We start from the raw sequence: 27,280 nt of genomic DNA, 5'->3' as shown, positions 1-27,280 counted from the left end.
GTTAATTTTCTATCAAGCCAGATCTGCTTTTTGAAATTTGCATGGAGAGCCTTGGAAATTAAGTGGCAGCACGAATCTCTCAAAGTGGAACATGTGCTGTTCTGTCAGCCTGGTTAAGCCAAGGTCAAGATCCAGTATTCAGTAAGGGGCCTATCAGCTCTATTTATATAATGTGCCTTGGAAAGTTGGAGGCAGCACAAGTCTCTCCTGCTTCCTTCAGCCTCCCTGACTGCCCAGAACTGAGAGGTGTAATGCCCTTCTCATGGCTTTCTGCCTGCCCTATTAGGTTGGGTCACACGAACCATTCAACCCAATATAAAGGGAAAGGGAAAGGACCCCTGACAGTTAAGTCCAGTCACAGACGACTCTGGGGTTGCAGCGCTCATCTCGCTTTACAGGCCGAGGGAGCCGGCGTTTGTCCAGACAGTTTGTCTGGGTAGGGGAACAAAAAAGTGGGCAGTTATCCTCACAGGGTTCACAGTCCAATCACTTCCCTACCATCCAGCACCTGCACTCAGACCCAGTCCAAGTGATTCCCCCCATTCTCAGCCCAATTCAGTATTTCCTGTCCCTCTCCAGGTGGTTTGTCCATCCCTTTTTCATAAACAAAGGGAGGGAAACCTGCAGCCCTCCAGATATTGCTGGACTGTCTCAAGAAGCTCAGCCAGCAAGTTCAAGGGTGATGGAAGATGTAGACCAGCAAACACTTATCAAGGTCATAGGTGCTCCATCCCTGTTGTAAACAGATCATCATGGAATCTTACAATGTTCCTGCCAACATTTCATTCTTTTTTTCTTTTTTAAAAAGAAAAGAATTAAAGGAATTTAATTCTGCCTAGGCTCAGTTCAATGCTGAGCTGGTTTAGGGAATGCTTTAAGAAGGCACCGCTATTGTGGAGAACGCATTAAAGGCCTTTACAAGAAGCAGGTGATTATGAAGCATTTGCTCCTGTGATGACCGAAATGGAAGGAAGAATCAAAATAACAATGCTGGCTTTGTTCACCAGCTGCTAATGATTATAGCATCACCCTTGGAAATGCCTGAAAAGAGATGGCAAGAAAAAAAGAATGTTAAATGCTATTGGGCACAACAGCTACGGCACAAGCAAATCTGGTGATCTTGTGTTTTCCCATGGTGGCTGTGCGGATCAACACACAACTGCTAGCGACTGCCAACACCATCTGGCATAATCGAGCAAAGGTGGCAGCAGCAAGAACAGGACAACCCACCTACCAAAGAAGAGCTGGATGAATGACAGACGTGGGGAGGGACATATGCCATGAAAAACTCGAGAGCAATGACTGGATCCTGGGAAATGAACCAATTGTGGAGGCGATATGTGGGAGTGCTAATGGGGAAGCTGCAGGAACAAGGACTGTGCTTCTTGTGGTGCGTACCAAAACCTTGCTGTATGTGGCTCTTAAGAACTTTGATCAGGCTGACATGGTATCCATCTGCTCCCAAAACTTACGCACTCAATAAGTTGTAATTTATATGCAGTGCACTAAGCTTTAATATGATTGGTGGCTCCCCCCTCCAACACGGGACAACAGCCCTCCCCTCCCTCATGGGAGATGTATGATAGCTTGGCAGGCTTTAATTACTAGGACGTAATTTTTGAAAATGAAATGTCCCAGTGTAGTTATTTGCATAAGGTGGTATCCAGTGGTTACTCATACAGACTCTTCAAAGTAAGATAAGTCCATTTATTTCCAAGTATGATTTAGTTGGACAAATATTTCTTTTGAGTGTATAAAGTATTTAAATCCTATTTATGGAGTGTCACATTTTACTTGCTTTTAACAAACTAAGCTCATGCCTAAATAGTTGAAATTCCAACAGTAGTCAGCAGAGGGAAACCTGGGCTTACACAATCCAATGCCCTCAAAATGCTGTTTCCTATGTGAAAGGCATATGGTTACCTACTTAAGTGTTTTAACAATTATCCATAGTACTCCCTTCCAGCCTCAAATCAGATGTTTATGCCTTTAATGTCCCTCCTCCTCTGCTTCTGTTTTCTACATATATAAACAACTTATCCTCTTTCTAATGTCACTGTCAAGATACCCACATACTCTCTACTTGATGGGAAAGTGCTCCCTGGTTCCATTTAATTAATGAAGCCCATAATTTCTCTTTGACCTCATTAATGTCTGATCTTGTCTTTCTAACTTAAACAGGGAGCTTTTTATGATCTAGTCTAGGCATGGCCAAACTTGGCCCTCCAGCTGTTTTGGGGCTACAACTCCCATCATCCCTAGCTAACAGGACCAGTGGTCAGGGATGATGGGAACTGTAGTCCCAAAACAAATCACATAAATGACATTACCTAGAAAGTGAGAAGTGATTTGAGTGAAAGGGTGGAAGCTTGACAAAGAAAGCGTCACAAATCACTTTTGCGTTATATCCAACACAAGATGTCAGCAAAGAAAAAAAAGGGGTGGGGACTAATGGGTTAAAAGAAATGAAACAAAGGAACAAGCACAAACAACTGTTTGGACAAAATGTATGGTGTTGCTTTTGTGTAGCATAATGTAGTGTGGTGTTGTGTTTGTGTGTGTTCATTCATTCATTGGTATGGGGAGCCTTGATGGAGACAAAACAAAGCTCAAAAGCAACTTCAAGATGAAATAGCTCCACTTTCTTGGATTCAGCATAAGTTTTGAATTATGAGCGTTATTTGTTACATTCTTTGTGGAGGTAGCATGCTTAGTATGCTATGAATTTAGGACAATAGGAATAGGTGACGCCAAGGAGGAGGAATCAGTTTCTCATTATGACATCAAGTCTCATAAACAATAGCAGCAGCATGTATATATTGCAATTTTATTTCATCTGCTCAAACAAAACAAAGTTAGCATTTTAAGAAATTTTAAAATGACACAATATGGTAAAAATAGCAGAGAATTAACTGAAAAACTCAAAAGGAGGTAAAACTAAATGCATGAAAATTCAACATTCATTAGTGTTTCATCTTCAGTTTTGATTGACACTTGATGCTTGCAAACTTTTTGAACAATGAACTTTGTTTCATGACAACTCTGAAGAGATTTCAGCACCAGCACTAAGATTTGTACATTCAGTTTGTTTGCAATTGACTTGTTAGCCACTTGTATATGAATAGGACAGATTTATCACAGATCAGATCACAGTGTTGAGGAAAGCAATACCTTCCTGGAATTAAAAGTGATCCCCTAAACCATATTCAGCTTAAGGCATCCGCTGTACAAAAGCACAGGAACCATCATAACATTTTTTTAAAAGAACAGTAATTAAAATAACCTAAGCTTCCTCTGTAGCTCATTTTAATTACAGGACTATCTAGCAATGGCATAGCTGTCATTAAAACAGCCTTAATTTACAGTTTAACTAAAATTGGATTTCCTGGAACGGTCCAATTCAGGATCACATAACTATGCATGTAGAAAGAGTACAAAGACCTGTTTCTTTTTTCCTTTTGCACAGAAATCATGTTATTTTTAGACCAAGGCACAAAACGTTTAGTGCATTAACCAGTTTCGTTCACAATCTAGTAACTCAGTTTTCTTACCTTTGGACCACTTACACCTCTAACATTCTGCTAGGCTATCTCTGAATTTTCTTTACAAACAAAATCAGACATGATTTCTGAAAAGAGTAAGCATTTAGGGTTATACTGTTTAATCAGAAATTACTTTTAAAAGATGAAAATGCCTCCTCTTAATTTGAGAGCAACATCTGTTTGCCTTGTTATTTTAAAAAATGCCTTCAACTAATGCATGCAGATAACACTTTAAAAAAAAATGTAACCACTGATTTTTGGATCATATTTTATATGTCATACTTCCATCTTACAGAAAGAGGGGAAACAGAGAATGTCCTCAATGAAAACTTGAAGCAGCAATAAGCAGCTGTTAATTTGCTTTGGTGCCCAACACTTGGGAGGATATGGTAAATAAAGCTTTCTTATGAACTAAACTGGATGAAAGTGGGTAATTCAAGAAAATGAGTAATTCTGTCCATAGCCACAAGTTATTTTTTTCAAATCAGCATAGCTCACAAGATAAATATGGCACTATTATATAGCATGGAGAATTTAAGAGGCAGTGGGAATTAGAGATTGTTGCACATTATTGGCCGAATTACAACATTTAAAATGGCAGGATTCCCCACCCCATCCCTTTCTGGAAGTCTGTATGGGATATCTTAGTAAAGGTTTGGACACTGGAACAGGAGATGGAACAAAGTGAATTTCATCTTTGAAGAATATGTTGTTGCCACCACTGTTCTTAAGACTTTCCATTGTGTGACTTTGTGCATCAATATTTGACCTAGACTACCTAGGTCAGGGCATGGCCAAACCTGGCCCTCCAGCTGTTTTGGGACTACGGTTCCCATCATCCCTGACCACTGGTCCTGTTAGCTAGGGATGATGGGGAGTTGTAATCCCAAAACAGCTGGAGGGCCAAATTTGGCCATGCCTGACCTAGGTCCACTGCATGGTTAAAGGAACAGGAGCAAACTGTAGGAAAATGTGCACCTTTCCTGGCATGACCTGCTCACCCCCCAGCTCCTTAACCCTGGTTACAGGCAGCACTGGCACCAAAAGCTTTTCCAGTCCTGGTTAAAATATGGTATTGTCAAGTTTACGGCCAGTGATGATGCAACCATTAACCACGATTCAGAGATGGGGAGAAGGGCAGGAGGAATTTACGTTGGGGAGAGGTTGGGAAGAAGTACATGACCTCATGACCTGCTCCTAGTCACTTAAACTGGGATTAAAGGATTGGCAGCATAAATAACCCTTGCACTATGCTCACTCCCAAATTAAGTAGAAACTGACCTCAATGCACAGGTTCAAGTAGCTGTTGTGGAAAGACTGCTCTGTACTACTTTTGTATGCCTCTTTTTAAAAAAATTACCTCTAAGTTTAATCATGATGCTTAACTTTATACCAAGTTAAGAAAAAGAAGCAAAATCGCTTAAGGGTTTCCAAACCTCTTACTGAAGCATTACTAATTTTGAAATACAAACAAAATGATACAAAAAAATTATTAAGTATCTGCTTCTATTTAACATGGTTACTGATAAGTCACAACATTTTCCTTATTATTACACATGCATGCAATATAAGGAAAAATAGTGCAGTAATTAATACAAATTTTTTTAAATAAAAAAAAGTCGCCCTACCCCCAACCCTACACCTCCCAAGTTTTGCCTGGGCGTTAACTAGGCCTTACTGTAAAAAGGCTACTTAATATTTGTGGCATGCAAGGATGTTTTAAATTAAAAAGTCAACTCTGTGGTTGTGTTATATTACAAAAATGTCTACATGCATAAATCTTAAAAGCTCAAAAACCTACGGTAAGTCTCTAACAATCTAACAATTTACATTTGACCATTGATTTGTTTTCTGGAGAAGTCTTAGATTTGGTAAAGCATTACAATTTAGGAAGGCATCTACATCTTTATACTCAGGACAGCATTTGCATTTTCCCCTACAAAAATGTACGAAGGCTAACTAGAGAGGCTTCCTATCATAAGATTCCAAAACTCAATATATCATCACATCCTAGAAGATCCCTCATTCACCAATATTGTATTTTACAACATACTCTTATCTGTTATTTATTTTGTGAACTGAAGTCATGTTTGATCTTTAATTCATGGAAACACCCCATATGATAGGAAGACTAACCTGAGATACATTTGTACAACAGTATAACTTGCTAAATCCTTCACTAAGAAAACCTCTCTGAAAAGCCTTCCCAAGCTTTTCTCCCTCTCCTCTCTCTCTCTCTCTTTTAGTCTTAATGAATTGTGAATGTGCAGCTTCATCTCGATATGAAAACATTTCAATGCACTGTGATCTCGTCTGACAGTATAGGATTTTCTGCATAAATCGTTACCGCAACTTAAGAACATTTTCCACCAGGTTTAAAGTCAGAAAACAGCAGCAAAGGGAAATCGTATACCGAAGTGATGTCTGAAAGCTTTCAGAATCTTGCCCTTCTTCCAAGTGTATTTTTTCCATTTTCTTCTAACAGCTCGCAAAATGTAGTCGATTTTGTGCCAAGACCAGTGGTCACAACGGCTAAGTCCTACTATGCTGTATTCGACTTGCTCAGTTCTTGCCGGATTGCTGATTTGGAAAGAGGAGGGAAATTGCTGTTAAAACTCTTCAGTATCTCAACAGAGAAAGGATGTGGTCTGTTCATTTGAGAAAACCTGTATCAAGACAGTGTTTCCTCAACCGTAGTACAGACAATGTGGCTATAGGTAAAAGGTAAAGGTATAGGACCCCTGGATGGTTAAGTCCAGTCAAAGGCGACTACGGGGTTGTGGCACTCATCTGTCTTCAGGCTGAGGGAGCTACATTATAGTGTGGTAGTCCCAAAAAGACTAATAAACTGAAAGTGAATTCTGACAAGATGAAGGCTCTGTTGCTAGGTGTTTCTAGGGTCTGAGAATTAGATAGACAGCACACTCTAAATGGGATTATCTTTCCCATGAAAAACCAGGTACATAGTCTGGGTGTTTTCCTGGATCCAGATTTGTCCAGGGAAGCCCAAGTGGCTCTGGTGGTGCTGAGTGCCCTTTTCCAGCTCTAGCTGGTTTACAGCTACTGTTACTCTTGGATGGATAGCCTTGTCACAGTAAACCATGCTCTGGTAATCTAATGTTCTGGGAGTGCCACAGCCAGCCCAAGTACATAATAAAGTGGGGCAGGGTCTTAGGACATTTACTATTTATCCAGAGCTTTTAATCTGCAGTCTGCTTTAAATTCCAAGTTTATATTCGAACATCACCTTTTGAAGGCAGGCCAGTTTAACAGATATTTACATCACCATTTTATAGAAAGGGAGGTTGAGGCAAAACAGTGACTTGCCCCAAAACTAGATATCAATTCAGGTAGGAGTGGATAGAGGCCTCATGGACCTGAAGCCAAACTCTTGATCAGTTGAAACATACTCCTCCATTCTAACTGTGATAGTGGAACATTTGGGGGTCAGGATCATTTGCCAATGAAAGGTGAGCATGTGAGGTCTGAGAATTTTCCATTTCAAATCCCTAACTCATTCATACAATTCCATTCTTAAAATCCTGAAAACCAGTCATAGGTTGAAATACTCACCATCAATTAACTCTTCTTTTAGTTTCGTTAATTCCTTCCTCATTTCATCTAAAATATCCTATGGTATCAGAACAGAATTAAAAAGTCAAAAGTTTTGCCCAAGGCAATTTAAAAGGTATCAAAATTGAAAAAGATTTAACAAGCCTACTTTTAAATTTCAAGTAGCGACACTCCAAATGAGGTGCTTCTATGACCTAGATCAAATTATAATTTCCCCCTACTTTTGTATAGCGCTTGTGCACAGAGAAAATCCAGTGAACACAAGCTCAAAATGTAGAGCTAATTCTTCTCCACCATACAAATCTGGGAATTGATCACATGCTGATTGTTGCATCTATTTGTGGAAACTCAGGGATCTCAGTGGCAAGATAGGCAAGGGTGATGGGATAAGGAAGAAAAGGGTGATTTTGCTGCCTCACTGTGTTCAGAAAAACCCCCTCCCAGAGGAAATGTTATGTAAAACTGGGGCAGTATTGATGTAATGCCTTAAAAAGAAGTGTTTATTTACAGTGAAACTAGCGAAGTAGCAATTCTATGTCAGATTAGGAGGTATTCTTACCTACTTCATAACCACAATTTATGAAGCCAGAAACAGGTTTAAGGCCTGTGCACTTTGCCCATGTCCCCTCTGCCATTCATTCAGAGATCCTGCTCATTTAAAACTAGAGTTCCTTATTAAGGTCAAAACTGGGAATTCTGGTTTAATGTCTGTTAATTAACCAGGATATTAAGCCCAGAAGCTTAATAATATCCGTGGGATGCATGTTTAACCACCTATGTTGGCAGTTTGACAACTGGTTATAACCTTTTCATTAAAGTGTTTCATAGTGACTGAAGGCAGCTATATTTAGATGTTTTCTGTAGATGTTTTCAATAGACTGCTTTAAGACCTGCATACTAAGCATATTTGTGGTTTTTAAAAATGTTTTATTGTTGTACTTTATATTCTTTCCATCATGTTGTACACCATCATGCTGCTCAAATGGCGGAGAAATTATAGAAATAAAGTTTGTTGTCAACCAGAAATAATTAAAGTCAATATCATAAACAACATTAGGACCAGAGTTCTAGTATAAAATATTTACCTGTTTCAATCTGTCATAGTCTAGCCCTTCAGACTGTACTCCATTTGTACTGGGTTGCCCAGAGGATGCAGATTTTGGTCTGTGAAGAACAAACAAACATGGTTCAAGTTAACTATGCTACCAGCAATTCAATTTATAAGAACAGTGATCTACTGCCTACCATGCCTTTACACACACACCCCGCCAAGTAGTTAAGAAGTTTAATTATTCTGTTTTCTTGACTGATGAGCAAACTGCTTCTGCTGGACCCAGATGGTCTTTTGCTCAAATTGAAAAATATCGGAAGAATGGCAGTCTGACCATTAAAAGTAGAATGCTGCGTTGTTGATTTTAAATGGAAGTTTCACTTCTGAGTGCATTCCTTTACATTAAAGGTTATATCCTGCCTTGATATAAAGTCTTCAAAGCAGCTACAATATTAAATTATAATTATAATAATTCTCTGTCCTTCTAAAAACACACAGCTAATGGAAGGCCATGGGATGTTTGGTTACGTGGCACATTAGTGTGTTCATTGCTGGTGAAGCTTGGACCCAAACTTCACTATCAGTGAACAATGGACTCCTTCTGTCCACAGGCTTTTGATCTAGTGGAGGAATCCACTAAAGGTATTACTTTAGTCAGGCACTGTCTCAGCCACCACACCAGATGGAGCTAGTAGAAAGCTGCCCCGGAAACAGAATTAACCAGCACCTCCATGGACAGATGTGAGTCCAAAATGACCCCACAGCTGCGCACCTGGTCTTTAGGCGCAGAGTTACCCCGTTCAGAACCAGGGAGTCCCCCACACCTGACCCCCCGAAACAGTACTTATGTCTTCTTGGGATTCAATGTCAGTCCATTAACTGCCATCCAACCGCATCCAGTCACTCACACAGGACCTTCACCACCATCACTAGTTCCAATTTGAGTGATTTTTATCTCCAATTTTTGTGTGTGAAATCACTGCAAGAGATCTTGGGAGTCCTTATAGGTCCCCAATAGAGAAGGTGGTTCTGTTCAATTACGAACTACCTGAAAGAGTCTCATGGAACTCTTTTCAGCAGATGCAATAGAGGCGGCGAAGAATGTCTTCTTCGCTGCTGCTATCACCACTTGGTAGGCTCGACGTTGAGCTCTAACTCATGTTTGGTCCGATTCAGAACAAATTTTTCTCCACCAGCGCTCTAGCCATCTCAGCAATTGTTTCACTGTCCTCAGCCTGGGGGAAACACTCTGTAGCGAAATCATTTTTCAACTCCTTATTAATGCTGAACTCATACACAATCTACTACTTAAGTTTAGTATAACTTTATTCTAAATATATTACTTGTTTAATTCCTGAGGGAAAATTGCTATGACAATGTAAAATTAATAATTCAATATCAGGCTTTCTTGAAAAAGGAAAGTAACCTCACCCTTTTTTATTACTGATCTTCATCTTTCACTGCATGCTTTGTCATAACAAACAAACAAAAATCTTTAAAGGACAAATAATTGAAGGGCTAAAAGGTATTTGATTCTTCCACTCCTTGGTACAAGATTCATTTGATATGGAACACTATCTATAGCCATAAAATACTTAGGTTTGCATTTTAATATCCAATTTTTAAAAATAAAACTCCTCTGTTCCAGTCACATTGGGGTGGGTGGGGGTTGTACCCTGCAAACAAAAGACAACTACCTCGAGATAATGGGTGACTTGCTTCCATTCATTGCACTCGTTCTTTCCCAAGGCTTTCTTGTTAGCTCTGCAGGAGATAAAAATCACTGGATGTTACTTACATACATTTGTTTACTGCTGTATAAAAGTCCTTCTCTGAGCTGTTAACAACAGTACTTTAAAAAGAGTAATCTTTATGAGCTAAGATGACTTGTACGGCTCTAATCACTTTGCGCCTGGCTGTGTACCACAGATTTAAGCAGTGATATTGAAAAACTTGCTGTCTTGTGTACTCCATCCATTTCCCAATAATCCATATTGAATTTTACCCCCAGCATGCCGAGGCAATGCTTTCAGTAAGTGATACACTGTGACCTGAAAGTCTTTCCAGGGAGACAGAGACAATTTAGACCCCAGCTATTAGGGCATTTTGTTCCCATGTACAACCATCGTACAAACTCAATCATCCTGTGGGCCTCTCACTTCAGAGATTTTTTTTAAGCTCCTGCTAAGAATTTTGCAATGCTGAATCACTGGTTATCATCTACCTCACTGCCCTTTACCTATTTCCTTTCAACCAGTCCTTTAAAAGGAAATATGTGCTATATTCCCCTTTTTTAAAAACTGGTTGAAAGGAAGAGTAAAAAAAAGGGAGCCCATATACAAGCCCCATTACGATAGGTTAAGATGGAAACGGTGGCTTCAATCCCACCTGATGTACACACAACACCTTGAACAGAGACCCCCAAACTCAGCCCTCCAGATGTTTTGGGACTGCAACTCCCATCATCCCTAGCTAACAGGACCAGTGGTCAGGGATGATGGGAATTGTAGTCCCAAAACATCTGGAGGGCTGAGTTTGGGGTTGCCTGACCTTGAAGAACTCACAAGAGGTGGTGGGCTCTCCTTTTTTGGAGGTTTTTAAGCTGAGGTTCGATGGCCATCTGCCATGGATGCTTTAGCTGAGATTGCTGCATTGCAGGGGGTTAGACTGGATGAGGCTTGGGGTTCCTTCCAATACTATAATTCTATTATTCTAGGAATTCAAACATTTCTATCTTAAGAAATTTGTTGCATCCATATTTACAGTAAGCAACAGCATCCAATTAAAAGCTGCAGAGATTGCTATTTTGCTTGTCAAACTAGAAATCTGTTCTAGATACAGAGCTTAAGTTGTTACTGACATACTTGATTTTGGAAAGTGAACCTTAAAAGCAAGGACAATGAATGCACAGAATTTGTGTCAGCTATGTGAATGTCACAGTTTTGTACAACTTACCAGGTGTGCTTGTTGAAGGAGGCTTTGAAGCTGAATGCTCTGGTTCTTCCTATTTAAATTAGATGAAAAATACAATCAACCTGCAAGTCTAGTCAAAATTTCCAGAAGTGAGGTGACATAATCAGATGGAACATTTAAAGTTATTGGGTTTTTTTTAGCAGATATGAAGCACCGAAGCAGTTTTCCCCATTAAGGCAAGTTAATCTCAAAAATTAAAATACAGGTAATTTGCATCTTATGTGAGGGTTTGGTTCTGAGGGTCCATGTATAAACACAAAAACGTGTAAAACCACTCTGCAAGGTGGAAGGCTGCTTACCCAGGTGTGGGAAGGTGGCCTAAGAGCTCTGGCAGGGTCTCAGAGCCCTCCTGCTGCCTTCTCAAAGCCCAGCAAGAAAGGCAGGAGGTGCAAGTGCTCTGAGAGGATGCCAGGTAAGCTCACAATCGCAGCTGTGTGGTGTGTGCAAAGCTGTGATCACGTAAATAAAATAAGCATAAGGTGTGAGTTACCTGTAATTTGGTTATATGATATGTTGCATATTGTGCCAGATTAATTTGTCAACTTACATTTTTTTCATCCTTTGTTTCTGCTTCTGATGATCCCTTCTCAGCAATTCGTCTCCTTCAAGCAGGGACAAAAAGTGAACTCAGTTACTCCTTATTCAACACTGCTTGCCAATGTATGGCTTTGCTATCGCTCCTTGGCAGCTTGTGAAAATTGTCCTCATTGAAACAAATGACACTCAACATGCAAAAACTTAAGTGTGCAACACTGAAAATGTGCTCACATCGTAGGCGCATCATACACTATGCATACCAAGAATCTGAGGTGTTTATAGCTCTTTGCCATTTGCTCCCATGATGGGAAAAACACACCTGCCAAACCTGTACAGTGAGAACTATATTAAAGATGTAAAAATTAAACTATCATCTTACCTTCTTGCCAGCAGGGCACTCATTTCTTCCATTAAGCCACTTCCTCCAAGCGGGAGCGGCCCATTCCCACGGCCAGTATCTGTTTTGGGCGAAGCAGAGCTCGCTCCTCCACTGGTATTAGGAGAATCTTCATTCTAAAATTGACAAGGCCCAAGAGTAAAGACATGTAAATTATATTGTTAGAATGAGGAGTCAGATTTTCTAGATGGCAACAAAGATCTGAAATAGTCTGGGGAAAGTTCGAAGTATTTTAATAATTACCGGTAGGTCGCCTAATTTGACTAAGCGAAAGCCCAGCCATACCCCAGGGCTGAGGAGCCTCCAAGATGTGCTCCTTGTTTTGTTTATTTGCGGAAGCAGCAGAAGCACAGCAGCAGCCTGTCCACCTATCAAATTTGACCTGCAAGGCCAATACTGGGTTACATCTGAACAGTATCCCATTACAATCGTACCTTGGATCCCGAACGTCTTGGTACTCGGACGTTTTGGCTCCCGAACGCTGCAAAACTAAAAGTGAGTGTTCCGGTTTGCAAACGTTCTTTGGAACCCGAACGTCCGATGGGGCTTCCGCGGCTTCCAATTGGCTGCAGGAGCTTCCTGCAGCCAATCAGAAGCCGCGCTTTGATTTCCGAACATTTTGGAAGTTGAACGGATTCTGTTCAACTTCCGAGGTACCACTGTATAGTTAATTCTAATAAAGTTAGATATAGGCATTTTAGAGACATTATTGATCACTGTTCTAGCCATTCGTTATGAACAGTCTGAGCAGATGAAGACCTTAATTCAAAAATTAAAATTAAAATGTCTGGAACTGTGCTTACCCGCGATACTTTTCTGAGTTTGGCTCCAGCAAGAGCAGCTGCTAGTCCTGTTAAAGGACGGTGGTCTTCATACATCGATCCCATGGAAAAACCCGCAGGAGGCAGAGGAGGGGCCGGAGGTGGGGGTGGAACCTGGTTAGGAAGGGGGGGAGGTGGTGGGGGAGGCGGCCCCGATGGTGGAAGAGGGGGAGGGGGAGGGGGTCCAGGGGGAGGGGGGACTGCTGGTGGTGACTGGACAGGGCCAGGTGGGAGAGGGGGTGGGGGTGGGGGTGCAGGTGGTCCTTGGATAACACCTAATTAAAAACACACACATAAAAACCAAACAAAAATTGTGACAAAAAGGGAAGACTGTCAGGAAACCAATTCTATACTACATTAAGGGGAAAAAAACCTAGATGGTCCCCATGCTGGTTTCAATATCAAAGAAAAACATTCCTTCATTCTAATAGTAATGAACAGACAATTCAGCTTGAAATAAAACTACCCTCAAAACTTCTTAAGAGGAAACAGAGATGCCACAAACAAAATTCATGTGAATGTTTTGAGGGACGTGATATTGAGCAGCCTTTGCACAACGTTATCAAAAAACAAAACAGACCCCTACTGTAAAAGACAGAGGTAAAACATGATGTACACAAGAAAAATCTATGCACAGAAGCCCAATGACATAGGAAGAGCCTGCTGGATCAGATCAAGGACACATTTAGTCCAGGACTCTGTTCACATGGTGGCCAAATGCATATGGGAAGCCCATAAGCAGGACAGGAACACAACAGTACTCTCCTGCTCATGATTCCCAATAACAGGTATTGAGAGCATATAGCCCTCATATAGTCATTGATAGCTTTATCCTCCATGAATGTACTGAACCCTACTTGAAAGCTGTGCAAGTTGGTGTCTATTACTACATCGTGTGGTACCAAATGCCATAGTTTAACTACGCACTGCATCAGGAGTGAGGAATTGGATTCAGCTGGTGGGCCAAATGCTGCGTTCTCTCGCCCTCCAAGGGTGACTCTGACCTGTCAAGCATCAGACAGCACTATGATACCAGGTGACCCATTTACCTCTGTATTCAAGCCCAGACAAGTGCTGCTTGAAGCTACCAATCAGCTGGTCAACTCTGGCTGGAATCTGCTGGCTATGGGGTTCCCCATAAGTAAATTCATAGGGCAGCCAACTCCAATTGGTTTGCTCTCACCAGCAATCTGCTGATCAGTTGTGACAGGGGGAGCCTCCCTTGGCAGTGCACTTTAAGATCCCCCAGGTGTGCACTGGCAGGCACATTTCTACCTGCCCCACACCTGACATCACAGATGATGTCAGATGTGAGAAAGATGGGTGTGGTTTGCTAGGGAGACAGCAATGAGGGGGAAACTGGGAGCTGTACTAGGAAGTTTCCCATGCCTAAACTAGGTGAATTAAGTAATTCATTTTGTATGTCTTTAATCTCCCAGGGTTCACCTTCACTGGATGATCTCAGGTTCTAGAACTAAAAGAGCAAGAAAAACTTGTCTATTCCCTTTTGTACACCTCCATTATGCCTACCCCCTTTTCACCAACGAAAAAGCTCTGAGCTGCTCCATCACCTTCATCATTTTGCCCACATTCTGCACCTTTTCCAGTTCTACTACATTTCTTCTTTATTTGTATTTATTGAATTTATATACTGCCCTGTATCTGAAGACCACAGGGTGGTTTACAACATAAAAACACAAAATACATAATATAAGAAAAATAAAAAATACCCTCCTTTCAAGGTGATGATCACAACATCAATAATGTTTGTATCCCCACTATAAGTCTAAAGAACATAGGCCTAAATTCCACCAATTTAAGCAAACCTAAGACAAGATACCTTATACATTTGCACCTCATGCCCGTGCTTATTTCCAGAAATATTAATACAGCATACATTAGTGAGTTAGAAGACTTTTAAATGTTGGTAGAATGAGTAGTTTTGCCCCACTGCCTGGATGAAAAATAAGATTAGATTTTTTATTTTTTTTAAATCCCTAACCAAGGGTGGTCCACAATTACAGAAGTAAATTTACTATGGAATGCAAGTTGATTTTCATCTGTCCTTGCAGTGGTGGAACACCTCAAATCAATAAAGGGTTGCCTGCTCCTGAGTTGTGAGTTATTTAGAGTAACAGACTCTTTAAAATGTTTAGCCCAGACTGAGGGAAACATTAAAAGGATCAATTCATCTTGTTATAAACCATATTTGTATCACAATAAGTAACTGCCTTTGGGTTCCTCAGAAATTTCAGCTACATATTAAATCGATGCAACACCTGAAATTTAAAAACTATTTTGGATACACAAACAAACCAAATTAAAGTATGTGTAAATGGACGTATTAAATCTTACTAATTATGCTTTCCGTATACTTTTTGTGAATAATACTGAACTGAGAAAAACCCAATTCACAGTCAACATTCTTCACTTAATGTCCAATGATTAAAAAGCAAGAAACCACCTAGCAAAACTCTTTCAGCTGACTTCCAGAAATGAAAAAACAAAAACAGAATACACTATTTAAATTTGACTGAAAAAACGTATCTCCACTTTTCAAAGTTTCACAATTCCTCATGACATTCTGCTGAACTTTTGCTGAGGGTATTAAGATCACTGCAGCTTTTCAACATGCTAATTCTTCAGGATAAATCAAGTTTCAGGTGCAAATTAGTTTTGAGTGCATTCCTGATTAGTTAATTAGTAGCAGTAACGGAAACCTTACCCTGCTGGGACGGAGGAGGTTCAATCGGCTGAGAGGCTGTCTGCAAGACTGGCTCAGAAGCAGAGGAGTCTCCCAGCACAGAGTTTAGAGAGTTCTCAACAGAGGCAGGGGGAGCTGCAGAGGGAGAAGGGAGAACACTAGGCTTGGATGAGGGAGTCGAGGCATATGGGGAACTTGGAGAGGAAGCTTGAGGTCCAGAGAGCGAGAGAGGCTGAAAGGAAGGTGGCGGCGTTGGACCAGAGGTAGGTGGCGAAGGTGCTGGATAATTTGCCAGTTCTGGAAGACCATTGGGTGCAGTAGGGGATGGGGACAACTGGGAGAGTTGAGCGGTTACTGGAATGGGGAGAACAGGCTTTGGGCCAGTGGCTTTGCCTGGGGGGCTGCTAATCATTACAGGAGGAGAAGGGGGAAGAGGTGCAAAACTAGAAGCAGACCAAGTAGTGGACTTGGTACTAGGGGGCAAAGGGGCTGGGGGGTTCACGGGTGAAGGTGGCCGAGAATTTTTGTTTACTTGACGAGGAACTGTGGCGTAATGCGGAAGGACGGGGTGAAAGGCAGAGCCCAAAGATGTAGCAAAACGTGACGCAGAGTGCCTTAGTGGTGGTGTAGGGGGAGAGGAAACCGATTGTGCAGAAGTCACATTAGCATAATCCGGAGTAGAGTCTGACATTGCTTTAGCATATGAAGGAGGTGGTGCCGAAGGAGGCTGGCAACTGGAGTATTCAGGAAGTGAAGTACTATACGGGGAGTTGTCGTAAGATGGAGCTGGACAGAAGATGGAAAGCAGCAGCAAAGGCAGGATAAAAGAGGAGAGAGAGAAAAAGGGAGCTAATGAAGCAACAAAACCAGCATTCAAACAAAATGTATAAATGTAGACTATAGTTAGTACCAGAGGATTAGGCACAAGTAAATTACTGTTAGGAGAATTTATACACTGTCAACAGATGCTTCCAATTTTGCCATATATATTTGTGCCAACATTTGAATTTACAAGCACATTCTGGAAATGCAAAAACAACAACAATGCCCAAACCCCTCCACTACACAGTAAGTTCTCAAAGGTAATCAGCAAAATCAATTGGCTGGAATCAAATGAAGTGATCTTAAGATTTTATTTTTTTTAAATACTACTGAATGACAATTTCAGCATATGAACAGTGCATTTTCTGCTCAGATGTAGGCACCATTGTCATGGTTTAGGTATCATTTTAAATCATAGTTAAAGTTAAACTATGATTTAATGTGAACAAACAGTGTGCTGTTGCACAGTCCTTGAAAGTCCCTGCTGTACTCCTCCCCAACACCTTCAACAAACCCGAGGCTGGTTTCACATTACATGTGAATCGAGACTAGCAGCCTGAGCAAAAGACAAAATTTCTTCTTGGCTTACCACTCATGGTTTGTTGAGAGAGAATCAACTCACAGGCATGGGATAGCATGCAACATACAGCCAGCCACCCTGCTCGTTCACATTAAAGCATAGTCTAAGTTTAACAATGATTTAAAATGGTATCTGAACCAGGCCACAGAGTTCAGCAAGACTTGCTCCCAGGTAAGTGAGAACAGGATTGCAGTTGAAAGCTCACACTTCATCAACAGTAAGTAGAAACTATGCCCCAAAAGTAAGAACTGCATGTGAAACATGAGAAATTAGAAAATTCTTCCTCAAAAGTGACTGGCTTATACAAATTTCCACTTTACAGATCGTTCATTCTTCAAGAAAATATTTTATTAATTAGAAACAGGAAATACAGTAGAAAAAAGTAGCTGAGAATTCAGGATTGCAAATAGCCATTTGCCTGCTTGCCTTTGTCAAGCAAGAACTGCCTCCTGTTTACAAGGCAAGGCAGAATCTAGCTTCAGGATATTGGAAGAGAAATCAGTTCTTTTAGAGTGCTGATGTGCCACTTGCGGCTATCAAAAATATTTGCAGGCATACTAGTAAAAAATGTGGGCTAATAATTTTTGTGGACTTATGAGCAAATCTGCACAAACCAAGTCTATGTTTATTACACCGAGAAACAAAATATTTTACACAGCTACAGGCATTGCCTGCATATGCTATTACACTAGCTTCATTCAGACGAGAACAAATGCAGGAGAGGAGATCAGAAGCTTCCTTTTCCATTTTTGTATTAAGTGCATTTCAGTGTCTCATCTGAAGCCTAAACTGTAATTAAGATTAACTAAAGTTAGCCAAAACCAACCAGCTTCACGAACTATAGTTTATGAAGTTGGCTTGTTGCTACTAACCATAGTTCCTCCAGGTTCAGACAACATGGCAAGCTGTGGTTAATCAAATGCAGAAGCAAAAGCTTCTGAATTCCTCTCACATTTACACCATAGAATAAAAGCGCTCATTCCCAGGGAAAGCTGGGCTACTGTTAATGTTATGTCCAAACAAGAACATTGTGCTGTAATGAACTTGCATCCATTCCTGAAGTTCTAGGTTTTATACTCAAGAGTGACGCACATTTCCTGAGTCATTTGGCCTCAAGAAAACACACACACACCGGCCTGCACTCCTGTTCAGCAATGAAGCAAGTCCTATGCTGTAGATTTATACACAAGTCTCTGAGGCATGTAGCCTTGGAAGAATATAAAAAGAAGAATGTCACATTCCCCAAAAAGAGATGACCCAACTTTCTGATCACGTAAAACAAAAAAAGATTAACAGTCAGGCATCCTAAGCATTCTGTGCTACTCTATCATAGCAAGGACTATTGGCTGGGTCATATTTTATTGGATCTGTTGCACCAATGGTCAGTTTATATCTCCTATTTTATTGGTTGGTCTTTGGAAACAAACTAAGATTATGAAAGTTTTTCTCAAGTTAACCATTTATCAATGTAGTCAACTACAACAACAACAACGAAAACCATAGCTCTGCGTTCAAAGAAGAACTAACCGAAGAATACAGATCCATCTTTGATCCAAGTAATTTTGTACAGTGACGCATCTAAAATACTATCCATACAACTTGCTAAAAGACTCTTGCAAGACTCTTTGCACGAGGTCTGCCTACTGACATTAAACTCTCATGCCAAACATTCAATTACGCAGACAACTGACGGACGTCAATGTCAAAGTTTCCTCTCAATAACCAAGTTTGGCTGGTAAAACTGCCAGAGAACTTGGCCATCAAATCCCTAGTGTGCTTATGGTTGGAGCCACACGGAGAGAACGAACACTGCCCAATATAAGCAGCATTTCTCAAGCACAACACGCCTCTCACCCAAGTCCTGAAAGGTAAGGGACATACAGGGCCCAAGCTGCAGGTGGAAGGCAACTGCCTAAGGTTACAGGACAGGATAGAGGAGGCTAAGGCGGAGAGGAAAGGGAGGACAACAAGAGGGCAAGAACAGAAACAGAGCCCAGGATAAGAGGAGGATTTAAAGTTCTGGCAATGGGATTAGCATTAAGGGACAGAGATACTGAGTTATGAGAATATGTAGTTCTCTTAGCACAGAACTCTAGGTTTCCTTCTTAAGTGATCAATGTAGGATTTCTTTCCTAACTGATGTTATATAAACTGCTTCTTAAGATTAACAGAAAAAAGAAAGAAGGCTCAAAAACACCATCCTACACATATACTATTTGAGAAATACAGAAAGTTTGGTTGCTGGCAATAAGGTTCCAATTTTTGGAAGTTAGTTTACAGGAAAACGGGAAATAAGCCATTTTAATTCATGATTACTTTGATCAATTTCATCACGTTAACAGTTCAAAACAACACACTGCAATTCTTACCAGCGCTTGACAGTTTTCTTTCTCTTTCCCATTCCAGCTGCTCTCTTTCCAGTTGGTCCTGGTGCTCCCTTTCTTGCCTTTCCCATTCTGCTCTCTCCTGCTCCTGCCTTTCCCGTTCTTGCCTCTCTCTCTCTAGGCGCTCCTGCCGGTCTCGCTCTTGCCGCTCCCGCTCCAGCCGCTCCCTCTCCAGGTGCTCCTGTTCTAGCCGCTCCCGTTCCAGCCTCTCCTTCTCCAGCCTCTCGCGCTCCAGTCTCTCTCGTTCTAGTCGCTCCCTCTCCAGCCTCTCGCGCTCCAGCCTGTCGCGTTCCAGCCGCTCCCTTTCCAACTCCTTTTGCCGTTGCTGCTCCTGCAGCTGCCTGCAACAGAGGAAAACGGGGAGTGTTAAAATGAAGAGCCAAATCCAAATTAAAGGCCACCTGGCTACGAACACATACACAGTGAGCCAGTGTGTGACATAATAATCAGTACTGGAAACTCAAGATATATAAGCTAGACATCAAATGGTTCCTTAAACCAAGGTTAAAGTAAAGGAAAAGGACCCCTGACAGTTAAGTCCAGTCACGAATGACTCTGAGGTTGCGGTGCTCATCTTGCTTTACAGGCCGAGGGAGCCGGCGTTTGTCCGCAGACAGTTTTTCCGGGTTATGTGGCCAGGATGACTAAGCCGTTTCTGGCGCAATGGAACACTGAAACCAGAGCGGTGCACGTAAATGCTGCTTACATTCCCGCAAGAGAATGTACATTTGGGGTCAAGATGGCTCTGATGTCTTTTTTTTTATTGATTATCAGCTAAACATCTGGCTAGTTCAGATGACAACCTTGAGCAAGGTCAAGAAGTTTGAGAACTTAAAAGTAGAAAAGTCACTTGATCTAGGGACAGTCCATCTATATGTTGGCCGACTCCGACCTCTTTTTCTTAATGGCGACACAGAGCATTCATAACGTAAGAATATTCTTCACAACTGTGAGCAAGCTACAATAATTAACTATAATATCGTTCACTGCTTCTGCTCAGGGGGCACAGAAAAAATCATTTTGGTTCTTGAAATTCATTCTGATTGTGCAGATAAAATATGACTGATAGAATTCTCCAGGATGTGGTATTAAGTGTGTGAAAACAGTCAAGAACCCCAGGCATGCACCTCAAGATGGTGGAGATGTCAGGTGCACCTGACACCTGGCTAATTTTGAACACAGCTAATAATTTATATCCCACTCTTCAGACAATAGTCTCCATACCACTTCTTATTGAATTTGAATTTTTAGCTTGCCTGTTGATCCAGAAGCATCCCCAAGGAAGTTTACGTAAATAATAATAAAAAGTTACTTCTACCCACATGGCACTGCTCTAGGATAGCTTTCAAATAATGAATCAAGAATTTTGGTAGGCTTTAAATGAGGTAATTACATGCCAGAGTGACGCAGGCCCTAGTCTACCTGGCAAAGGTGGAATTAGAAACTTCCCTATGCAAGGAATAAGGGTGACAGACTGAAAAAAGCTTTAGTTGTGGCAATATAGGCTTTTAGGGGCCTCAAGGGAATGGCAGGTCTTCTTAGTTGGGAGAAAGGCAGGAGAAAGAAGGTAACGGGTGGACAGTGGAAAGCAGACAAAACTTTGCGCTGGGGTTGGAAATGCTACTACAGCACTGAGGAAGAATTTTAGATGGTGTCCGTGAGGGGAGGAGAGCTCCAGAATGTCTTAGAACGGCAAACTCTGACTGCTACCACTAGGCGGAGCTCAAATCATAGAAATACAGTAATAGAATCATATAATTGTAGAGTTGGAAGGGACCCGGAGTCCCACATGACGTAGTCTTGCAAGCACAAGAGAAGCTATATGAAATATTGCACAGGTAACACCTTACTGCCACAAAGATGTAAATTATATAAAACCACTCAAGTTAGTTGTAGTGAGTAATGGGTGATAATTTCATGCATACATGTTGGGAGCATCTATTGTTGAGCCAATTTGGGGGTATGTGTGTCTTAAATAGATTATTTCCTGTTATTACAAACATGCTAAGATTCCGTTCCCCTGCAGCATATCTGAAGTGAATCTAGCACACCCTAAAGATAAGGTTCTTATTGATTTTTTTTAAAAAAATGACTACAAAGTGTCACGACAGCATATCGGAATATCCTGGGACCACTGAAGAAAGCACTTTCTTTTTTGCCGGAAATTCACTGGCCTGATAATGACTTTGGAACAGGAAAGGGATTTTCAATGAACTACTGCAGAGATTTGTTCCCTTTTGTTGCTTTCTGAAACAATGGCTAAAAATACTCAGAATGATGCACATACATTGTTAATACATTAATTAAAATCTCTCTCTTTTTGCTAAAGACTATTTGCTGCTATGTAACATTTGAGGTCCTGATATCCATGCTTACAGAGACACGGATGCATGACCCTGTTTCTCAAAATATTCTACAGCAAATTGATGCAGCCATTCCCACATTACAAAACTGATTTTAGAAAAGAATAAAGTGATACATGTGAAGATAACACTAAGACATCCAAGCCAGTCTCTAAGGTTGACTGGTAACTACTACGCTTTATAAAACAACTCATGAGCGGCACCACAATTTTAAAGATTTTTAGGGGTGTTTGCATATAAAATGCTGGTTCAACATCCTTGCAATCGTAATTTAACGCTCTGTGCAGCAGTGGATTTGAACCACCATGTGCACCAATTTCCTGAAGAAGCAATTCTTAGCACCAAGCCACTGAAAATTGAACCTTTTACAGCAAACCTTGTGAATTGCTGGATACTTCACAGAAGTGATTTGAAAAGCAAGCTCTGTTTTCTTCACATCAGAAGGATCACCCAACAGAGGGCAGTAGAGATTTACAGCTTCCACACATTTGTATCATTCTTCATTGTAGTTCGCCTCAATTCCCAAACCAATTTAGCTAGTTTTAACTTGTTCCCTTTTAATCTGTGCATTTTAAACTTTTTCAGTTTTAAATTTTGCTCCAGCTCACTTGGAATCACAATGACCCTTCTCATATATAGAATAACAGCACCTACAACTTTAATGTCCTTAGTAACGTTTCTGGAATTTTCTTGGAATTTTTGCAGAAGATAAAATGGAAAGTATCATATTCAACTATTATAGTCACAAGGTGACTGACTACATTCACACCTGCTTAGTTTCAAAAACTCTGCAGCATCAGCACTCTCCAAGTCCATTCATTAAGACTCCTATCCTGTCATCTTGTTAATTCAGTGCTTAAATTTCCAATTAATGTTTAAGTTATTGCTGCCATATCCCCGAACATGCATTATAAAGCCATAGATTTAGCTTCAGTTCATGTGGAAAACAACCTCCAAGCTAGCTAATTAGCAGGAAGAGATTATTCCAGCTGAGGTTCTATTAATTTACCCATCTCCTGTTTTCCCTTTGGGAAATGATTTACCTTTGTTTAAAAGATGCATCTCTCCATAAATACAAGCATTCGACTCACATAAAGAATGGTGGGCTAGTTCTGCCTAAACCTACCTCAAATACTGTTTAAGTAAGAATGAATGACCCTCAGATAATTGGAGGAAGGTTAGGATACAAATGCAACAAAACCCTACGCATGGATCCAGTGAAGAAACAGGATGAATGGAAAGGCCTTCCCTTAATCTAGAAGGGAAGTTCCTGATTGATATAAGCCAATTTCCCCCTCCTTCTACAGTCCCCTGTTGCATCTCATGCCATTTCAGAAGAAATTTCATTTCCCTGGCAGTGTAAGAGGCTGCAACACAACAGGGGAAAGCCCCACTCAGTTAAGTGCAACTCATCTTATTGCAAAAGTTGGATGCAACCAAGCCTGTCAGTTTTTCAGTTACTTCCTAAGATTTCAAACCCTAAAGTGTTGTAAGGAAAAAATGTAGGATAGTGAAATTCCCTTCACAATGATGCAGAATCAATTAAAAGTGATTAGGCTTGCCCCTGCAGTTAAGGAACAACACAGCTAATCTCATAAATCTACCTTTTTGTTTAGAGTGTTCTTTCCACTTACACCCAGGTTAAGTGGGGTTAATATATTAAATGCATTTCATTTATCAAATTAATTTATTTACTAATTTATTAACTGCATCATGTCCCAGAACTGGTCTCTGGGTGTCTCCCAAAGCAAGGCAAAACACTTAAAACTGTAACCTAAAATCATAACACAATCTGCAATTTAAAACATGATTTTTTACCAGACCCTCCGGGTGTCCCTATTTTCCATGGACAGCCCCAGATTTACAAAAGCTGGTTTCTGATTTGATCCCAGAATGTCCTGCTTTTCCTTAGTGAAGACACTGGGAGGGGAGGAAGACCCAAAGAAAATACGGGCGGCAACAAGGCCGTTAGGGGCAAAGGCAGGAAGATATCCTACTTCTCTCCTCCCACTAACACACACAGAGACAAAAATATAAGTAAACAAGGCTTCTAATGTAAATGTATATTTCTCTCTGGCACATGCTGCAGGCCACACCCCAAGAGGAACACAGTCGTACCTTGGTTGACGAACGCCTTACCAGTTGAACGTTTTGGTTCTAGAACGCCGCAAATCCGGAAGTGAGTGTTTTGGTTTGTGAACTTTCTTTTGGAAGCCGAATGTCTGGCGGGGCTTCCGATTGGCTGCAGGAAGCTCCTACAACCAATCAGAAGCTGCACCTTGGAAGTCAAATGGACTTCTGGAACTGATTCTGTTTGGCTTCCAAGGTACGACTGTACAGTGGTACCTCGGGTTACATACGCTTCAGGTTACATACACTTCAGGTTACAGACTCCGCTAACCCAGAAATATTACCTCGGGTTAAGAACTTTGTTTCAGGATGAGAACAGAAATCGTGCTCCGACAGCGCGGCGTCAGCGGGAGGCCCCAGTCGCTAAAGTGGTACCTCAGGTTAAGAACAGTTTCAGGTTAAGAACGGACCTCCAGAACGAATTAAGTACTTAACTTGAGGTACCACTGTACATGGTTCTGGTTGGCTTGTGAACACCCACAGAAGGAATACATGGTTCCCTGTTCCCCACCCCAGTTATAAATCTTTGGGGTTTTTATTGTCTTCATGAAAAAAATGGGAGAGGAATGAACAAAATAATCCACCACCCTAACTAAGCCATTTCTGTGGAAGGGAGATGCTAGAGACAGGAGTGGGACCTGCTGGTAGTGACTCTGTTGACTGGCTAAGCAGAAAAGATGGGCAGAAGCATCTGGGAAGCCTCTTGGTAGGTGGAAATGTATTAATAATGACTGTGGTCAGAGGAGAAAGACTGGACCGTGGCTTTGAGGGTCAACAGAGGAGCCTCCACTGTAAAAGCTTGACCCTTCTTTTGACCAATGCTGAAAGGGAGATAAAAATGTTCTATAAAAAAACAGTTTCTTTCAGTTTCTTTTTTCTTTAAGTCACTAAAGCTATTTTTAGTGTCCTACTTTTCTCTTCTTTAAAAACGCAAAAATAAATTCCTGTCCCAGATTTCTAAGGAATGGAAGTAGAGTAACTTTTTAAAAATGGAAAACTTATTTAACATCTTACAATTACTTATTTCTTGATTAAATAGCTAGTTCGGGTTAATTAAAATACCTATTCTCATGATTAAACTACCTTTTAGCTGCATTATACTCAAACTGGGCTAATATATCTCAAAAGGAAATTTATACTTCAGAAGAAAAGCATTTACAACTTGAAAAGCTGATCCTCATTTGCTTTTAATATCCCTTTAAAATATCAGCTTGGCAGATCTTTAATCTTTTCTTGCATGAAAAGAATACAAACTGTTTTTCCTGGTTTTATATTGTCAGTGTTGAAATATTCTAGACACAATGGCACAGGGGGAATCTTCCTTACATATCAATACTAAGAAGGATACCATGCTAACTCCTAAAATATACTAGGAGTTATTGTTATATCAGCAACAATATTTCCATGCTGCCCATATCCAAAAATTTTCTGGGTAGCGTACATAAAAACTGCCATATTATTATATGAACTGGGGAGGTGGGGTGGGAATCACTGCAGAGATTGAGCACTGCACAGCTGGAATGCTATCAGAAAGAAGGCCCTTCCTTTCATAGTCACCCATCAGGTATCACTTGGTAGTGACACTGCAACTTCACTGTCGAGGTAGAATATGGGAGGAGCCAATGCTTCAGGTAAACTGGCTCCAAGCCATTTATGGGTTTGAAGGTTAAAAACAGCACTTTTAATTGGTTCCAGAAATGGACTAGAAGAGTGGAGCTGATAAAATATTATAAATATTATAAAATATATTCAAAATGTTGACTTCTAGTTAACAACCTTTCAACCCTATACTGGACCAACTGAAGTTCCAAAGGCATGCTCAAGTACAATGCATAATGGTAATTTAAACTATTGTTGACTCCACAACTGATTAATCTTTATTAGGATCAACAAAAAGTCACAAAAATGTGGCAAACTTTTGAGTTGGAAAACTCTTAATCAGACTGCAAGATGAGCATATCTCGCCTAGGGTGCTACAGTTATCAAGCTGCATTGCTAGGTTACAAGCCAGACTTTATTTTCTTAAACAATGTGGAAAACAGCCACGACTGCTTTATTCCAGTAGTTAAGTGGAAGGCACGTACTTTATCTGTAGTTCCTGGAAGGGACAAACTGAACCTGCAATCCCCATTCTGGAACTAAGTCTACAAGCTTGCCTAATAGCTACAACTTATAGCCTTTTAAAAAACAAAACCTTTTCCACATCCCACCAGACCTGGATTTCTGCAACATCTTACAGATATGGTATTCTGGAGAACTTGAAAGTTTGTCACATTTTATTTTTTTTTACTTTTTGGGTTGGTCCGAATGAAGGCATTGCCCAGTTGGAGTTGTTGTTTTTCCCCTTATGTGCCTTTAAGCAAACTGCTGTAGAAAATACTGACATGTTACTGAATTCAGAACCTTCAAAGAAGTTAACAAAGGCAACTTCAACCAAACTAGCAAGCAAGCTTACAGAAGTTCCTAACCTACTTTGTTACTGTACCTTTCTACACGCACAAGTTTCAGTGATTTTGCTTCATCTACAGCCTGAGAGTACCAACACACACACTCTCCACTAGTCAACAAATATTTCTTGCCTGATCACCTGAAAGCGCTTCTGAGATGTCACACATGGAAAGCTTATTTAAGAGCTTGAAGACTACCTAAAAATAGAGTCTGCATTGATTTTTCTGGGCAAAAGTGTAATCAACCTCTTCAAAGATTAAAGTCACTCTGGTGTCTTAAAAGTCATTCAAAAGCTATTTTGAAATTTGCTAGTTTGGTTTACTAAAGTTGTTTTAAAAAAATAAATACTGCAGGATAGGTTAGGAATTTAAAAGCACACAGTAACCAAAATGTCTTTATTTACACCCTCATCACAAACATTCAAAAGCATGGATTAGAATCATCAGCCAAATTGTACATTTTCTATATTATCCTATATTATCAAATGGATATCAGTCTAGTTCAACAGTTCCTAATATTTTGGGGCCTGGGGGCACATTTGAAAATCTAATAAACTGTCACAAGCACCACAAAATGCCCATTTCACAAAAGAAAAGCTAGCAATACTCAGAAACCCTCCCCTTCCAACAAAACAAAAAAACAGGCAAAATACCCACTAAACACAGACAAGCTCCCCCCACCCAAAACAGAACAGGCAGTCACTCCAAAAAACCTATCTAATTTTAAAATTAAAAAATAAAAATTAGAAGGGAAAGGGTGCACAGTGGGCACCTGGAGCTGCCTGAGAGTGAGAAGCGCTCATGAGGTCCCAGATCTAGTCTATTATTTTTAAAAGCTGTAGAGCAGAATGCTGCTGTACGCACAGCTAAAAAACTTGTTTTGGTTACATACACCCATATTCAAATGCTCCTGTGATAGAAAAATGCCTATAAATTTACACAGAGACAAATCCCCC

The 27,280-nt window shown here is 40.6% G+C and overlaps 1 protein-coding gene across 7 annotated transcripts in view; it reads right to left on the bottom strand.

The window, feature by feature from the left end:
• Positions 1 to 2,811: 2,811 nt before the first annotated feature.
• ENAH (ENAH actin regulator) overlaps positions 2,812 to 27,280 on the bottom strand; it is a 72,709-nt gene continuing 48,240 nt past the window's right edge. For 4 of the 7 annotated variants that reach the window (XM_081000141.1, XM_081000140.1, XM_081000139.1 and 1 more), the window contains 10 exons: positions 19,370 to 19,725; positions 15,620 to 16,384; positions 12,877 to 13,169; positions 12,056 to 12,189; positions 11,687 to 11,741; positions 11,122 to 11,170; positions 9,864 to 9,930; positions 8,201 to 8,279; positions 7,116 to 7,173; positions 2,812 to 6,122 (listed from right to left, as the gene is read on the bottom strand). In XM_081000141.1, coding sequence (XP_080856267.1) covers positions 6,085 to 6,122; positions 7,116 to 7,173; positions 8,201 to 8,279; positions 9,864 to 9,930; positions 11,122 to 11,170; positions 11,687 to 11,741; positions 12,056 to 12,189; positions 12,877 to 13,169; positions 15,620 to 16,384; positions 19,370 to 19,725 — 1,894 coding nt within the window. In that variant the 3' untranslated portion in view covers positions 2,812 to 6,084. The remainder of the gene's footprint in view (positions 6,123 to 7,115; positions 7,174 to 8,200; positions 8,280 to 9,863; positions 9,931 to 11,121; positions 11,171 to 11,686; positions 11,742 to 12,055; positions 12,190 to 12,876; positions 13,170 to 15,619; positions 16,385 to 19,369; positions 19,726 to 27,280) is intronic. The other 3 variants (XR_013984508.1, XM_081000143.1, XM_081000144.1) reach the window with 3 other exon arrangements.

This window comes from Podarcis pityusensis, assembly GCF_964106645.2.
Source record: "Podarcis pityusensis genome assembly, chromosome: 3".
Lineage (NCBI taxonomy): Eukaryota > Metazoa > Chordata > Lepidosauria > Squamata > Lacertidae > Podarcis > Podarcis pityusensis.
Note: the sequence above shows the minus strand (reverse complement) of the source record. Positions and strands in the feature narration are given on the sequence as shown.